This window comes from Ricinus communis, chromosome 10, assembly GCF_019578655.1.
Source record: "Ricinus communis isolate WT05 ecotype wild-type chromosome 10, ASM1957865v1, whole genome shotgun sequence".
NCBI lineage: Eukaryota > Viridiplantae > Streptophyta > Magnoliopsida > Malpighiales > Euphorbiaceae > Ricinus > Ricinus communis.
Window position 1 is genome coordinate 2,906,684 of NC_063265.1, and position 17,152 is coordinate 2,923,835.

The window sequence follows — 17,152 nt, forward strand, 5'->3', positions numbered from 1 at the left end:
CTCTTAAAAGATTAGTTGCATGAACAACAGATAACTTGTTCTTTAAGACTTCTTGTATAGTTCTTCCTTAGTGACTCCCTAAAAAAATTTTCTGTGCTTTTCTTTGGAAATTAGGGTTTTTTAGCTCTATTTTCAGAACGATTTTTAGGTGACTAGTGATTGGTAAGTAATTGCTATTAATCGTTAACCCTAAAAAACAAGGAGTTAATGATGTATATATAGAGCTACGGTTAGAAAACAAAACGATAAGTTTTAGATTTCTTTAAAGAATTTTTTTAATTTCACTCGATAATATTCAATGGAAATCTTTAAAATCTCAATAATTATTATAAAAAATTTCTAGAAATTATTTTGGATGTTTAACAGTCAAAACATACATAAAACTACGTCGGATTGCGAAAAGTTGCCAATCAACACTGTGTAGAGCCGATCGGCTCTATGCAGAGCTGATTGGCTCTAGAAAGGGAGAAAGTTCAAATCTTTTATAGTTTAATCTTTGAAGTCGGCTCTACGCAGAGCTGATTGGCTTTAGAGAGTGAGAAAGTTCAAAATCTTTTATAGTTTAATCTTTGAACTTGTAAAAACTGTCGTTTCACTTCTCAAATTTAATTTTTTTGGCCAATTGGGTCCAAATTAATTCTAAAAAAGCAATTTTAGTTCAATTATTTTCAACCATAACTAGAGTTCCTGTGTCCTCAATCTCTCGAGACACGAGAAAGACAGTAACTTTTATCATAAAGTCTTTCACAATTCTCTCAATATCTAGATCTAAAAAATGGATGCTGATAGATTTTTAATATAATAAAAAGAAAGCATACGTCTAAACTAGTATAACACAATTTTTTAACCATTAAAAGAGATTGCTAGATTAAAGGACCAAAGGCCAAAAGACAATATAAATGGAATATAAGTACAAGAGGTGAGCCTTCAACATCCTCTGAATTAGGTGGTGCGCTAGAGATTGGGTGCTAATGATGGGTTGGCTTATTGGGTTCCAACTCCCTTGCTGGTGGTGCTTTAGAATAGATGGTAGAGGTGTTTGGCCATGACAGAGTAGACCGACCATAAAAGAATAGACCGATTATGAAATAATTATTAATTTAATTTACTAATTAGTTATGTACAAAGCCCACCCAGTCAAACCCAATTATAAAATATTTTTAATTTCCAATCTTTAAGTTTAAATAGACTACTTTTTATGATAAGACCCACTTTGGTGATTTTAAATCAAATATGGCATAATTATCCTAACTGAAATATGGCAAAACCCACCACGTCTATATTGATTTTAGAGCTTAATCCCAATTACCATTAATTTACCTAATGGACTTTTCATGCTAGGTCCAATTTTAAAGCCTAATATCTATGTGCCTAGTTTTAATTAGACAATCATCCAATCATATATTTGGCATGCATCAAAAAAAAAAGAAAAGTAAAGTGTAAAAAGTAAATCTAACTATTACAACTAAGAAAATTGAAAAAAAAAAACCTAAAACTAAGTACAATACATAAATATCTTAAAAATACATCAACATCAGAGAAATTAGGGCTAGAAGGTCCACAGCTGATCGGCTCAGGTTATAGAGCTAAATCGACTTTAGGGCTTTGGTTCATATTTTTTTGGCAGTTTTTTTCTTGATTTGATTGCCCTAAAGCCAAACTCCACATGCACATGAAATACAAAACAAAAAAATCAATTACAAATGCATGAAATTAAATGCAAAAAGAAAACATAAAAAGACATCAAATTAAGTGAAAATCCTAAGCAAATCATGCAAAACCCTAGAAAATAAGAGAAACAATAAATGAAAACGACAAATTTCATACTTTAATCATGGAACCCTAAAACCAAATTTAATTACAAAACATGAAGAAATTTCTAATCTAGCATATGCAATCCTAATCATTTGAATAATCAAATATTAAATCCAAAAGTAGACATATAATCATATCCAAAACTTTACATATTCTTATTATCTTATTCAATTCCAAGCATGTTCGTATTATCATATTCAATTCCTAACAGTTTATTAGTATGTTAATTCATAAGATATTCTATTTAATCATTTAATAACACAAAAAATAATAAAATCAAAGAAAATCTAATCATATTTCTAAAATCATAAAAAACAACACAAGAACCAGTTTAATGGGAAAAATGATGTTGATGATGCTGGATTTAAGTGGACCTTACATACTGTAGTGCTTGATGTGTAGAATTATAATTGTTGTATTTATAAGGAATAGTCCGTTAAACAATAAAATTAAAAACAAAGATACACAAAAAGAAAAGTTGGCTTTCGGATCCATCTCTTGGTTTGTAGCGTAAGCTTTTTTATGGAATGGAGAAATATTACTCATTAGTAAAAATATCCCAGTAAATTACTCGGATGGCGACTCTCATCTCCGCGCTAAGCTTTGTGACTAGTTAGGGTGATCTCAATTAGATTGAAAAACTTTATAGTGCCATGGTCGCTAAAGACACTTGGCTGCACGCCCGAAACTGCCAAAGATCACTATATGTTTTTGTCCAAAATTAATGCCATCAAAGAGTTAAATTACAAAAAAATTGAAATTTGATACTTAAATTTATTATTAACTATTAATTTCTTTTGAATATTAAATATTAAATATATATTTTTATACAATTTTGAGAAGATAAAGATTTTGTTTTGTAATCTTTTTATTTTGATATGCTAGAAACTTTTCTGTGTAAGGATACAAACATTAATGTTTTCTTTTCATTTCTATGTTCAGAAATATATAATGAAGAATGAGAAGAAAAATAAAATTATAGAACGATCAAAGTAAGAGTAAGTGGACTATTATACAACTAGCAAAGAAAGGAGATACCATGGAGCATTAATACAAGACTTCATGGCTAGTTATTCAATTTAATTCCATGTTTTTTCTTTGCACTAGTGTTATTCATATATGAGCAAGTAATGAAATGACCATTTGAGTTGGCTAATAAATTGGATTAAATGGAATTGTATTTTGTACTAATGATGTTTGATAATATGTTTGTACTAAAAAATTGGCTAAACTTTTTAAATAGTGTCAAGCTTATAGGTGCATAGATACCAAAATACAAATAAAAATCAAATAACAATTTCAGAGACTATGTATATACTATATGTATATCAAATATATATGAAACATATACTAAAATCTGTAAAATACCATTTACCGTAACTTTTTATTGTGTTTTCTAAAGATATAACCATAGTGAGTATATATAAGAAACATATATTAAAATAAATTAAATATATTTCATTATTTTGAATAAACACTAATATTATATTTTTGCTACTGAGAAATGAATAAATTTTAGAATAAAACCATGTTAAAAAAATTGAAATTTTGATTAAAAGTTATCTAATATATACCAAATATATAGCTAACATATATATTTATATCCAATATATAATAAAATAAGTGTAATATATATTATTTCTTAAGAATTTATCTTTTTATTTTTATAAATATGAAATTTATATGAATTAAAATAATTGCATATACCAAATATATATTTAATGTATATGATATTTTGTTGAGCATATATCATTTGCTGCTAGTTTTGGTTTTTTTTTTAAAAGGTATAAGTATTTAAAATGTACTATAAATATATGCAACAGATACTAAAATAAATATAATGTAAACCAATTTTTAGAATTTACCTTTTTAGTTTTCTATATATATATATATATATATATATAAATTAAAATATTTCGGATATCAAATATATACTTAATGTATTTCATATTTTTCTAAATATATCTCATTTGCTTCTGCCTTTTTTTATTATATTATGTTATAAGTGTACATAATATTTAATAATTTCATAGAAATATAGAATAATAAAATAATTATCATAATATTATTTTCTTAATTTCTAATAATTATAAGAGTTATTATATAAACCTTAACTAAATCAAATTAAAACTGATATTATTACTATTGAAAAAAATAATTTTTAAAATTAAAATATTTAAATGAAAAGAATTGAAATTTTAGATTAATATATATCCAACATATCTAATATATATACTTTTTACTGTACATTTATAAAAAAAAAGTTATTTTTATGATGATTTTTAAATTCTTTTTAAACAAACGTGACTTATATATAAAATAAATTATATTCTTACAAAAATAAATTTAGATACTAGTTATGTATATATTTGGCTCTATAATTATTTGACCTGCAATCAAATTAATATTATTGAATAGATACTGAACATATGTCAGCATATACTAAATATATATCAAAAATTAAATATCATAAAAATTATGAAAATATATACCACACTACTAATAACATATACCACTGTATTTTTGAAATAATTTTTCAATTTATAATATTTTTCAAAGAAAATAATGTTAACAATTAAAATGATATTTTAACAATTTTTTGAGTATTTCTAAAAAAATCCTTTTTTCTTTCTCTTTATCATTTAGGAATCTCCTTCTTTTATTAATGGTTTTACTAATTTATATGTTCCCACAAATAATTGAATTTTAATTTCTTTATTATGTATCTTTTATTTTTAGAAACTCTATATCTTAGATTCTCCTATTCCTTCATATGGCTTACGCTTTTTCATGTAGCATTCAGACCGAATAACTCTATGAAATTTCGTAGATACTTTTACATATTAAAAATAATATAGGAGACATTTCTATTTTTTCCTAAAAAAATCTTTAGAATTACAATCATTTAACTTTCAATTCGTTTCTAACCATCGAATGAAATATGAATAACTCGTCTTCCTTTCTTTGAAATTAGAGATGTTTATAGCTATATCGTGCTTGAAAAGATTTTATCTTCTCTTAATGTATAGTTGAAATAACTGAAATTTTGAATTGTTAGATCTAGAAAAACTCAATGGAATTCATTATTATCTCAATGTTTTTTTTTTTTTTCATTTCTTTTGGAATATTTAAGAGCTAGAACTACTTTAATGCTTCTTTTCTCATGTATAAACTGATCCACCTCTGAGGATAAGCACGAGAATTAAACGGATAACTCAATACATGGAAATTTGATTTGTAAGAGAAACAATTTTAACTTGCACCGTCAAGCGCATCTGGTGTAGTGGTATCATAGTACCCTCCCACGGTACTGACCGGGGTTCGATTCCCCGGATGCGCAAATTTTTAGCCCAATATATTTTAACAGTCATTTTACTACTTCCTCGCGTACAGCGTTTTGTTCACTGATCCCAAAACCAGAATATTTGTAGAATAATTCATTCATTCCAACCAAAATATCCAAAAAACTCATTCCTGATCAGAAATCAGTATTCTATCAACTAGTAACTTGAGAAGTATTTCTTCTCTTTACTTTTACCGGCCACAGACATACTGGGAAAAAGGAAAAGGTTATGAGTTTGAGATCATACCTCAATGTCTATACCAATCAATCACCAAGAGAAAGCTAATTTTCACCATCAATTTACAAAATGCAGGGTATAGCCACTTCTAGAATAGTGAAATACCAATTACCGTCGATATATCAGGCAATAGTTCCTTGCTACTGCAATTATTGTGTTAACATCCCTTTCTCCAAAATGTTTCCCGAGGTACCTCCTAGAATGAGGCGGAGCGAGTAAGTGTTGGCTTCGCTATCTTCTTGTCTTCCTCAAGAGAGATTATCAGAAGATTGGAGGGATTCTCTATCATCATTTTAGCAACCAAATAGCCAGCAATGCTCCAGGTCTGATATTTTCTTGCCTGCTTCCCGACATATCTGCCAGTCTTACCATCATAGTACTCAGGCCACCCATCTTTGGATAAACGCTGCTCGACCAGTTCAACTGCTCGTTTTGCAATTTGTGGTCTTCCAACCTTGATACTTGCTGCTGCAAGTAACCAAAGAAGAACTGTATAGAGACGAATTTACAAAATGTCAGCATAATAGTGAACACAACATAACATTATCTGCAGGACAAATTGGTTTGTTTTTCATGTATTTAACTGCGCCGATCAATGTGGTTCGTTTCAAGTTCAGAAACAACTTCCACCCATTATATGCTAATCGCACACACACACGTATATATATAGTGCACTAATGCTAGGGCAACATTTTCATCTGTAGCAATTGGGAGAAAAAAGATGCATTTGTGAAATTCATGTTGCATTATAAATGGCACTGACCTGGCCAAGATCCACCATTATGGTAGCTCCATCTCGTATTCTTAGGATCATATCCAGTGACTGTTCTCCATTCATGTCCTTCCAATGCGGGGTAAGTAATCTTCAAAGGCATCTCTCCGATCAAGTCCTCCCACCTCTCCTCAATCAGTTCCATGATCGCAGTCGCTTGTGCAGGTGTCGCCAAAGAGCTCAAAATGGCAATACAGTTGCCAACTAAGAACCACCGGAAGTCCATGCGAGCTGGACTAACATTACCAATCAGATAACCTCCTCGCAAAGGCATGAAATCGAACACCCAGTCTGGGATAGACTCTGGAATGACATTAAATTTATTAACAGCAGTGTGGGAGTATTCCTCAGTTTTATACCGGTATATGTTATTTAATTGTGTGAAATCTAGCCAATAGTATTTCTGGATATGAAAGCTGAGAGCTGTGATCCGCTTATCAATACGCTCTAGTAATTCCTTGCCATCTCGTTCTGGTTTTAGCAGCTGCTGTGCACACCTCAGTGCAAAATAGAAAAGTGCCTGGATTTCAATTGGATATCCATATATTCCCTGTTTCAAAAGCAACTAAGTTAAATTCAGAAATTACATTCTATCATGAGCAGTTATGTCACTTCTTAAATTAGTTAGGAGTCAAGGAGAGCCCACCCCCATACCAATTTCAAGAGAGTCATGTTTCTTCCACAAGCAACTAGATATAATTCAGCTCATCGCTGGGAGATAATATTACAATCACAGGAACTCGCTCCAATAAAACCAAAGAAAATAGGGTAACCAGAGGAGATAATATTATATCCCAAAGTTCACCTAATATTATATCTCAAAGTTCATGTGAGTCCTCCACTTTTGATGTTCTACATGCAGAATAAGAGCTAGTCCTAAACTACATTAGCTTAAAATTTATTGAAATGACTAAGGTATTGAATTATCTCCTCGATTCCAACTGTATTGTATATTTCTATTGGCACCCATAAAGAATAAAGAAGGAGAAAAGAGATACCATCCTCCTGTCAATCATGCTGCACCCATCCGCACAGAGAAGTGTTGGGAAAGTGTCAAAGCCGTCTGAGAGGCAAAGGTTGAGTATCAACTTCATTCCTTTCTGCACCTCAGGAAGTTCTGCCAGTGCATAATCATGTGTGCTCTTCGTATAGGACCTAAGCAGTATAATCCACCAGAACCCTGAATCAACAGGTGCCACTCTCCCTATTGCACTGCCGCCAAAGTCTGCAACCAGGATATCTTTTTCACGATGTGAGTCGTAGAGAACCTTATAACTTGCAGGCATGACACCTTCCCCAAGAGTAAAGTTGTCAATCCTCTTTTCTCGACCTTGGAGATGGAGAGTCTTTAGGAGAAAGTTCTTCACAATCTCAGGTTCAGAAGGATTCTTCATTAGGCATGCTAAGCCGCTAGGAACAAAGTCTCTCACAAAAACCTGCAGAACAGTAAATAGGAGAAAGAACAAGGAAAGTCATGAAAACAGAAGAAGAAAGAACTTGGAGAAGCCTCAATTAACCTGTTTAAAGTGCCAACAAGGTTTTATTTAGTTTTAACAAACAAGAAATAACCTAATCATAAAGCAACACTGCATTAGATTCTGCATCGCATCTGCAAATTTAAGCACCTTATTTGAATACAACTTTGCTGCTGCTATGAATGAAGAGTGTCCAGATAGGCAAAACACAATTCCAATTTTGTTTCACTGAAACATATTCCATCCAAAATGGATGGAATGTATTGAATAATTTCTATCAAATGAACTAGAGAGATCAATGACGAACACTAAAAGTCCCTGCTAAACGAGCTCATTCACTTAGGTCATATTATAGCCGGACCTTATTCAACTAGGTATATAGAACTGAAGGCGGACAAAATCAAATTGATTCAGTAGCACAAGAATGACGCGAATATAAGATAAACTTAGTAATATGCAAATTTTCTCCATATTATTCGACTAAATACGAGTCCCTAGTTCTACTGATACTATTATACATCAAGCTCTAATCTTAATAAATACAATAAATATTGTTGAGGAACAAGCTCAAATCACAACCAACAAAGACCAACAGTCCAAGACCTCCAGGAAGAACCAACAGATAAAGATTGTTGGTCATAGCCTCAAACCAGATCATCACAGGTACCAAAAACAGGGAAAATGATTAATCTTTCTTCCCTTCCCAAACTAGAAAGGAATGTTAGAATAAGATCACAAATAACAAAAAAAACCGTTGCAAGTATATATGTATATAACAGAACACATATACTCAAATAATCTTAGAATTCTTATATAAGATAATCATCATATATCAATATAATCAGTTTCAACAAATACTCCTCACCAAAAAAAAAAACAATAAATACTCCTCACACCAAAAAAAAACAATAAATACATATAGTTGTTCAGCGTCATGAAAAAACTGAATAAATCAAGCATATAATATCTCTGACGCGTCCAAATGGTAAGAAAAAGTCACCTGATTATAGTTTAAAGCCTCAGCTCCAGGATCCATAGCGGCGAGAGTCCCAACAGGCTTGCCCTTGAATAACACGTAAGACTTGTTGAGCCTCTCCCAAGCTTCGTCCACCATCGCTCCACTCTCAGAGATCGATTTGACGCCCGGAGATACGTTATCTAGAGAGTCCAGATTCACGCCAACGCTTGGAAAAGCCTTCAACGACGGTATGATCTTCACGGCTTGCACTTTATCAAACACAATATTAATCTCGTTACTGCTCTGCTGATGCTGCACTCTTGGCTCCTGCCGACCTCCTCCATTCACCTCAGGAGAAGACTCCTTCTCCGATTCTGATGAAGAGTCTGAGTTTTTCTCAACAGATGACTGCACAGTTACTTTCTTTGGAGATCCTTTATCAGCCGAAGATAGATAAAGCTCCGCCGTTTTGAAACTTTCGACATCTGGAGAATGCAGAGGTTCTTCAGAAATTGCGCGTTTCTGAATGATCTTAGGACCTTCAAGCACTATATAACCTGACGGCATGTCATTCGATTTCTCAAAATGCTTCTCTGGCACTTGGAAGTCTACTTGAGAAGTCGAAACGTCTAAAGCAGCTGCTGCGTCAGTATCTGCACTTACGGAGACCTCCTTAGAGTCTTCTTCTTTCTCCACAACTTTCGACGGCGAGAGTTGCATCTTCTCCTTCAAAGCTAGCTCGACGGTAACACTTTCGGAGGAAGAGGAAACGGTATCTGCCGGAGCAGCCTCAGGTTCCTTGGTGTCGTCTCGCACAAATAGATCTTTCAGCTTCGTAGACATGCTACAGAAGAATATCTTCACGGTCTTTTCTACGAGAGAGAAAGCGAAACGGTTCTTTTAGTGAGAGAGTGGAGAAGAGAGAGAATAGTATAATATTATATAGGCGTGCAATAGCGGTCTTTCGGGTGAACGGTAAGCTTGGTGTTGTGCGTGCTCTTTCTTTTGTTTTCGCGGTTAGAGAGAATTTAAGCAGTTAGTTAGCGTCTCTGTACTATCTGTTAGGTCTTACTTCTTGTATTATTTACAGGGGTGCCACTTTGATTAAGAGGACAGAATTATGTTAGTTTCACTGGAGGACTGATTGGATATTGAGATTTCTGGAGGGTATATTGGAGATATAAATGTTTAGTTATCCAGGCGGGAACGATGAATTCACGCGGGCATTCGCTCCAGCTGTGCGGAGTGGCGAATTTGTTAGGCAGAACGGACCGGACGGTTTTACTGTACGAAATCGACCGGAAAGATAAACTTCCAGTTGAAAAGGGTTGATTAATATGCACAGTATAACTTCTATACACTAATATTTTATACAGGAAGAATTTAATATTATTATATAAATTTATAGCCTCGAATTAACACAGTTATAAATAACTTTTTATTATAATAAATTATAAATATTTTAAATATATAAATAAAATAAATAATAAGATGTCTATGTAAATTTTATCATCAAGAATAAGTGGTGAGTGGCCAATGTAATTTGCAATAACTTAACGTAAATAGTAGTAAAACGTTAAATAATATTTTATTTTATTTTAAAAAGCATAATTTTTATAATATAGAGTAATTTAAAAAAATATTTAAATATAAAAATAAAAATTAATATCTAAATTCAATAGACTCCATATATTTTACTCATTATTTTATTTTATATTTTAAGTATTAATAGTTTAGATTACCTTTTTTTTTTTTATTTTTACGAATAGAAATATAAAAATTACAAATATCGAGTATATAAAAACTTGTAGTATATTTTATATGCAAAGAGTCAAACTAATTCTTTAATTTATATTTAAAAAATAAAAAATATATCGAAATATTATTTTACTGTATGACTCTTTAAAATAAAAAATTTGACATATATCAAGAAAATACATTAGAGATGCTATAAATGCTTAAACACAAGAATACTAAAGAATGAAAAGCTTATATCATATATCTTTCTCAATTATTAAAAACATCTTAAAATTATAATTAAAATAATATTATTTATTGTTTCTCTATTTTTTTAAAAATATTTTTTTCTTCATCAATAAATAATTAAAATAGAGAGTGAAATAGACAATATTATTGGAATATATTCATATTAAAAATAAGTTAAAATATAAAACTAATTATTTATAATTTAATAAAAAAAATATTATATTCCAAATATACTCCGTAGGAATCTCCACACGAGCTTCCTAAAGTGGTATTTGATAGCAGCAGCAAAATAGTTATGTAAGAAAAGGGGAGAGATCCTCCATTTTGCCATATGTGGTATAATTACCAATAATAATCAAAACATTCCTATCCAAACCACTATTAAACTATTTAAAATCATTCCATTCCATAAAAAGAATATGCATTTGATTTGGCTCTCGATACTTGCAGTTGGAACAAAGCGGAAGTTTATCACTGCAACAAATACAAATTGTAATTCGCTCTTAATGTTGCTTTCGGCCATCCAAATATCAGCTTGCATGCTAAAAAATAAGCCTATTTTCATCCATGTTATGGGTGTCCTTCTATGCCCATTTCTCCTCCTATTGCTGCAAAATAGTTTCAATTTTCTCCCCAAAATGACAGAAGATATGAATTGCATGTCGTTGATTGATCTCTTCCAACCATCCCTTTGAGAATCCAAATGAGATAGCTTCGGGATAGAGTTCTCTTCTAGCAATTCACCACTCATACTGACTTGCTCCTGATGGCATACAATTCATTCCTAGAGGGAAGATTCCATTACCGGGTATTCTACTGTATTTGGGTTCATAACACTTCTTCTTGACGGAAATGGGCGAGTGTCTTAACACTGCTGCTTGTGATACCGTAAGCCCCATGAGATCTTCCAGGCCACTTTACTAGATCTTCTTTTGCTTCGAATTGGGGTTTGATTCTTTCATTTTACACAACCCAAAATACTTTCAATCAGTTGAGTTTATGTATTAACTTTGGATGGCATAAATTGATTTGCTAGAGGAAGAGGAAAGGTATATTTGTTGATGATTAATCAGATTGTGTTATAATTTATAGAATTTATATTGCAAGAAAACAAAACCAAACATTAAACAGAATATAAAATATAAGACTTCTAAGATAAATTTTACATATTTCAAAAGCTGTACAGATTATTAAATTAGTATCTATTTGCTATTTTCAAGACAGAAACATTAAATTTTGACATATTCTCTTAACTATATTAAGTTAAAATAGTGCACATTTTACCTGCCAGTGGAGTTAAAATGGTGCACATTTTACCTTTCACCACTGGCAAGCCAAAACAAAAAATTTTAATAATTACATCTCTATTAAATTATAATTTTCTCATAATAAAAAAATTTATTTAATTTCAAAAATATAACTATTGTCATGCTTAAATAATTATCCATTTTCTAAACTACTAATCCAAAATCTAAAGTCCAATAATAGGTCGTTCTTGAGTCCCACTCTCTCCAAATATACAATTCATATATAAGGCTATAACCGAATCAAGCCAAGCCAAACTTTGACTCAACTTGATTTAATTTAGCAAAAGATTTAATTTTTTACATTCAAGTTTGAGCTTCATTTGTTTCAAAATTATTGAGCTTCCAAACAGCTCAAGTCATTATCATACTAAACGAACTAAATTTGAGTTTAACTTGTTAAATAGTTACATAATTTAGAAAAAAAAGTTTGAGCTCGTTAAGTATTTTTAATGTTATAAATATATGTAAATATAATACATAAAAAAATTTAAAATTTAAAATTAAAATTAATTTGAATTCGAGCTTGAGCCCATAATTAAATTTATAGACAAGTTCATAAATAAGCATGCTCATGAGCTAGATCGCAAGCCCGTTCGCGAGCTTTCTAAATGAATCGAGCTTGAGCTCGAGCTCACGAACTTGCTTGAGAGCCAATGAATGATCAAGCTTGCAAGCTAACAAACCAAACTCTATTAAGTTTAAGTTCAGCTTGATACAAATCATGAGCTTGAAACTGAGCTCGAGCTCAGCTCAATTAATTTAAAAAACAATTGCAGAGTTGTTTATCAAGTCAAGCTCCAAAAATTGCATATGAGTTGTTTATCGAGCTGAACTCCGAATAGATGACGATATTTTGTGTAACACCAACGGTCTAAAAAGAACTAACCATTCTGCTGAAAATATGCTCTGCATGATATTACACCTGTTGTCCATTTTGAAAGGTACCTTTGACCCAACTCAAAATTTGTCTCAATTGTTTGCATAACCAAAAGATACATATACTTACAACAAAAAACATGTGAAACAGAGCTCTGACAAAACCCTGTATTTCCAGTGGAAGAGTATATGTCATCATGTTTTCTAATTTAGATTAGTATTTGCAGCATCTCATAGAAATATTTTTTTTTTCCCGTCCAAGAATCAGTTAGCTATAGATTGGAGGCGTGCAAACAATCTTACAAAGAAGAGAATCTCATATATGTACGGCATTCATGCTTCTCTAACTTTATATCTTAATAACTTGTACCGAAAGAAAGAAATTTTGCTATCAGATGGCCAAAATTGAAATCCATGCTGGTTAAGTAGTAGAAAACTATTGAAACCTTAGACAAAATTCTTATAGAGTAGCTAGTTAGCCAACTGATGATATAGGAAACTTGTACTTATCATGCATATAACGTCTTAATATTTATAAATCATACAAAGAAAGCCACTATTCGTATGTTAGATAATTCTCACAAGCTCCATAATTACTACAAGGAAACACACAATAAAGCCAATTTTTATGGCTAATCAGAACTTTGAAGTTTCAGGTTAAAAAGGGTGCTTACATGTGCATAAAGAATTCAAAATTGAATATGACTTCCTAAGTTCCCCAGTAGGAAGGAGGATGAGACTGAAATTCATCTTCAATGTTAACAAACAAATTAATTTCTCTGAATAAATCAATTGCTTAATAATATTAAAACCATAAAAGAAGGATGAGCTTGGCAAAAGTAAACCAAATGATACAATCAAATCTATGGCATTCGCATCATATAAGTTTCCCAAGAGGACTTGGTTCCATCAACTAGCTTGCAAAGCGATGAAACACTGGCCGAGGAAAAAGGTCCGCTCAAAATGGAACTCTTACAATGCTGTCCAGACTCTACTTGTCAAACTCCCATATGACGCCTCCGTCCTCTGAAATACCAGAATAAATAAAAAATTAAAAGAAAAACACATTGAAAAAGGCATAAGCTTTATTGACATTGTAAACACAGGAAGACAATAAGAATCCGAATCATTTGGCATGTTCACATAAATATTTCCTCAAAATTGCCAATCTTTTAGGTGTTCAAGATGTCATGGCCAAGTTAACATAACAAGTCATAAGAATTTGTAATATACTGATGCGTGTCTCATCCATTCTAATAGCTCAGATGACCCACATAGGGATGACTATTACCATCTTTCTTTTCCTACTTCCTTCTTCTCTTTGTGTTGCATTCAAGAAGAATAAGTTTCTATGCCTTTCAACTCTCTTGTTTATCCAGATCTCAAGCAGCATATCAGCACCAATTCCACCAGTAATACATGCCCCATTCAATGCAATTACGGAGGGTCGAGACCTTAGGGGATGGAAATAATAGTGAGGAATTTGCCTGATCTTTTTAGGAAGCCGTTTCTTTATAACTGGTTTAGCAGCAGCACTAGGGTCCTTCTGCAATTCACCACCTATAGCTTTCCAGTCAACCCCCTTAAATGGATCTTTTGGCTCTTCAATTCCCATGACCAGACACCACTACACAGCTCAAATCTGTGAATTCAGAAGAGAAAAATGTATGCAACATGAATCATAATCCATGAAACAAATGTCAACCCATGTATATTGCATCATAATTTTTCTTTAGTTGGCAAACTTTCATTTCTCCTGCAAATCATATTCTAATCAACTACAGTATCAAACCCTAATTTTTATATCCCAGTAAGATTTCCAGCAACAAGATTTTATAAGTGCAGACTCCCTTTTTCCCTGAAAATTACACTCACTTATATATTACTCAAAATTGCAAAATTAAAGAAAAAAACTCCTAAACCCTTTTCTACTCAAAAACTCAAGTATTAGAACTTTCGTGTTAAGGATATATGATTTGATGTATTCTGTTGTAGTTTATTATAGTTTGAATTCTGTATTTACTGTTACTTAATTTATTATAGCTATATATAGTATATACAACTAAATTCAAACTACAACAAACTACAACAGAACATATCATATCATATACCTTGAACATCTCAGACTCCCTTTTTATGTTTCTTTGCTTTCTGTTTTCAACAATTTTAAGAGGTTATTGTGCCTAGCATGTCTTCGACTGCTATGTCTTATGTCGAAATTGTCTCTGCTGCTACTACTGATTTGCGCAAACCATTTCGATTTGAGGGCTTGCACTTTAAAAGGTGGAAGCAAAAGACGTTGTTCTATTTAAATACCAAAAAACTTACCTATGTCTGTGCATATGAGAAACTTATGCTTCCTGAGAAACCATATGAAAAACATACTAAGGATTTCGAGACTAGAAATGAAAACAATTTTCTGCGCAAGAAATACATCTTGAATGGCTTATCTGATGATCTCTATGACTACTACAACTCCGACAAGTCTGCAAAAGAAATATGACACAAAGGAGGCTGGAACTGAGAAGTATGTTGTCAGTCGATACCTTAAATATCAGATGATTGACGACAAATCTGTGGAGGCTCAATCGCATGAACTTTAGAAGATTGCACATGATATCATCTCCGAAGGACATCTCTTGATGAACAATTTCAAGTTGTTGTTTTGATTGATAAATTACTTCCTAGCTGGAAAGATTTCAAAAATGTTCTTAGGCATAAAACTAAAGAATTTTCCTCAGAGAGTTTAATTACTCGCCTTCATATCAAGGAGGAAGCCTGAAAACAGGACCAAAAAGATGAGATTCTTATGGTTTCCAGAACTACTGCTGCTGTGCTCAAACCAAATGGAAAGAATATGAAAAATCAAAGGCATAATCAAATCTAGAATCGCAACAACAACAAAAATGAGCCTATTCCACAATTTCAAGCTGGAAATCCCCTTCAAGGAACGACTTGTTACAATTTACATGCTATAACTGTAACAAGCTAGGCCACTTGTCCCGGAATTGCCGGAGTAGGCGTCATCCTGCTCCTCAAGCGAACTTGCCAAAAAGCACTATTGTGCTATGATTTTTGAAATAAACATGATTGGAGGATCCGAAGGGTGGTAGGTAGACATTGGTGCTTCTCGCCATGTCTAGTATGATCGTGCTATGTTCAAGACCTACACTGAGACTAAAGACAAAAAGGTGTTGTTGGGTGACTCTCACTCTACTGTTGTTGCTGGTTCTGTATGGTAGTACCTCTGTTGTTGCTGGTTCTGGTATAGTAGTACCTTTGGAAAGACTCTAACTCTCAAAGACGTGCTGCATACTTCAGAGATGAGGAAAAATCTCATTTCAGGCTATCTTCTTAATGGGGCTGGTGTTACTCAAAACTATTGGTGCTAATTTATATACTTTTACTAAGAATAATATTTTTATTAGAAAATGTATGCAGGTGATGGAATACTTAAGTTGAATGTTGATGTTAATAAAGTGATTTCTTCTACTTATGTGTTGTGCTCTTTTAATAATTGGCAAATAATTATTTTTGTCATGTTAACAGACGATAATAGTGGTCCATGGTATCCAACTTTTTTGTTGGCAATTCATGCAATGAAGACAACACAACACCCAATCTCTCTCCTCCATAATTCATGAAAAAAGATGAGTAATTTAAATCTAATTCCTAAACTGTCTTTAAATAATTTTGAGAAATGTAATTTTTATAGCTAAACTAAGATAACTAAAAAGCCACATAAATCAGTAGCAAAAGAATATGAATCTTTGGATTTAATTCATTCTGATATTTATGAATAGAAAATGGTATTTCATTACTTTTATCGATAATTGTTCAGATTACACTTTTCACTACAAAAAAACAGTGATTTAGAGACCACCGGATGTGGTCTCTAAGTGGTCGCTAAATGCATGTAGCGACTACTTAGAGACTATATCTTGTGATCGCTAATAAAAATAGGAACCACAAAGCCTTGTGGTCTCTATTTCAATACTTCATGTATAGTCGTTATCTAGTCTCTAAATAGTTGTTGTAGAACTGACATGGGAGACCATCACCACGATACTTAGCTACCACATTATATGGTCTCTAAATAGCCACCACATCATATGGTCGCTATTTATCTCATTGTCGTCGCTAATTGAAATAATAGGAGACCAAATAAGATAAGATTCAGACCATTTAGCGACTACATAATGTGGTAGCTAAAATTAGAGACCATCATATGTGGTAGCTAAATTGGTCTCCAATTTTATTTTAGAGATTAATTTCTGACATGATATTTTTATTGCAATTTACAAATTGTCTTAAATATTATTAATCCATTTATACTTAATTTGGTATTATTACAACAATTACTTTTTATTTTGAAAGATTAA

The 17,152-nt window shown here is 32.0% G+C and overlaps 2 protein-coding genes and 1 non-coding gene across 3 annotated transcripts; 1 reads left to right on the forward strand and 2 right to left on the reverse strand.

Moving 5' to 3' along the window:
- The first annotated feature begins 5,084 nt into the window (after positions 1-5,084).
- On the forward strand, positions 5,085-5,155 carry TRNAG-CCC. The gene has a single exon. It is a non-coding gene; the product is annotated as a tRNA-Gly (tRNA).
- Positions 5,156-5,228: 73 nt separating this feature from the next.
- Positions 5,229-9,521, reverse strand: LOC8264777 (probable alkaline/neutral invertase F). The gene is made up of 4 exons (XM_002524993.3): positions 8,644-9,521; positions 7,167-7,604; positions 6,160-6,718; positions 5,229-5,885 (listed from the first exon to the last, which is right to left on the reverse strand). The coding sequence occupies exons 1-4, from the start codon at positions 9,442-9,444 to the stop codon at positions 5,593-5,595; spliced, it is 2,091 nt and encodes a 696-aa protein (XP_002525039.1). The 5' UTR covers positions 9,445-9,521; the 3' UTR covers positions 5,229-5,592.
- Positions 9,522-13,379: 3,858 nt separating this feature from the next.
- LOC8264775 lies at positions 13,380-17,025 on the reverse strand. The gene is made up of 3 exons (XM_048369803.1): positions 14,882-17,025; positions 14,062-14,412; positions 13,380-13,796 (listed from the first exon to the last, which is right to left on the reverse strand). Exons 2-3 carry the CDS (start codon positions 14,383-14,385, stop codon positions 13,743-13,745), a joined length of 378 nt encoding a protein of 125 aa, XP_048225760.1. The 5' UTR covers positions 14,386-14,412; positions 14,882-17,025; the 3' UTR covers positions 13,380-13,742.
- Positions 17,026-17,152: the final 127 nt, after the last annotated feature.

Excerpts from the sequence above, each read along its gene's own strand:
- LOC8264777 (XM_002524993.3), bottom strand. The coding sequence starts at position 9,444 with ATGTCTACGAAGCTGAAAGATCTATTTGTGCGAGACGACACCAAGGAA. Across the intron at positions 7,605-8,643 it reads AGGCTTTAAACTATAATCAG|GTTTTTGTGAGAGACTTTGT; the intron begins GTGACTTTTTCT and ends ACTGTTCTGCAG. Across the intron at positions 6,719-7,166 it reads GCATGATTGACAGGAGGATG|GGAATATATGGATATCCAAT; the intron begins GTATCTCTTTTC and ends CTTTTGAAACAG.
- LOC8264775 (XM_048369803.1), bottom strand. The coding sequence starts at position 14,385 with ATGGGAATTGAAGAGCCAAAAGATCCATTTAAGGGGGTTGACTGGAAA. Across the intron at positions 13,797-14,061 it reads GAAGTAGGAAAAGAAAGATG|AGGACGGAGGCGTCATATGG; the intron begins GTAATAGTCATC and ends CTGGTATTTCAG.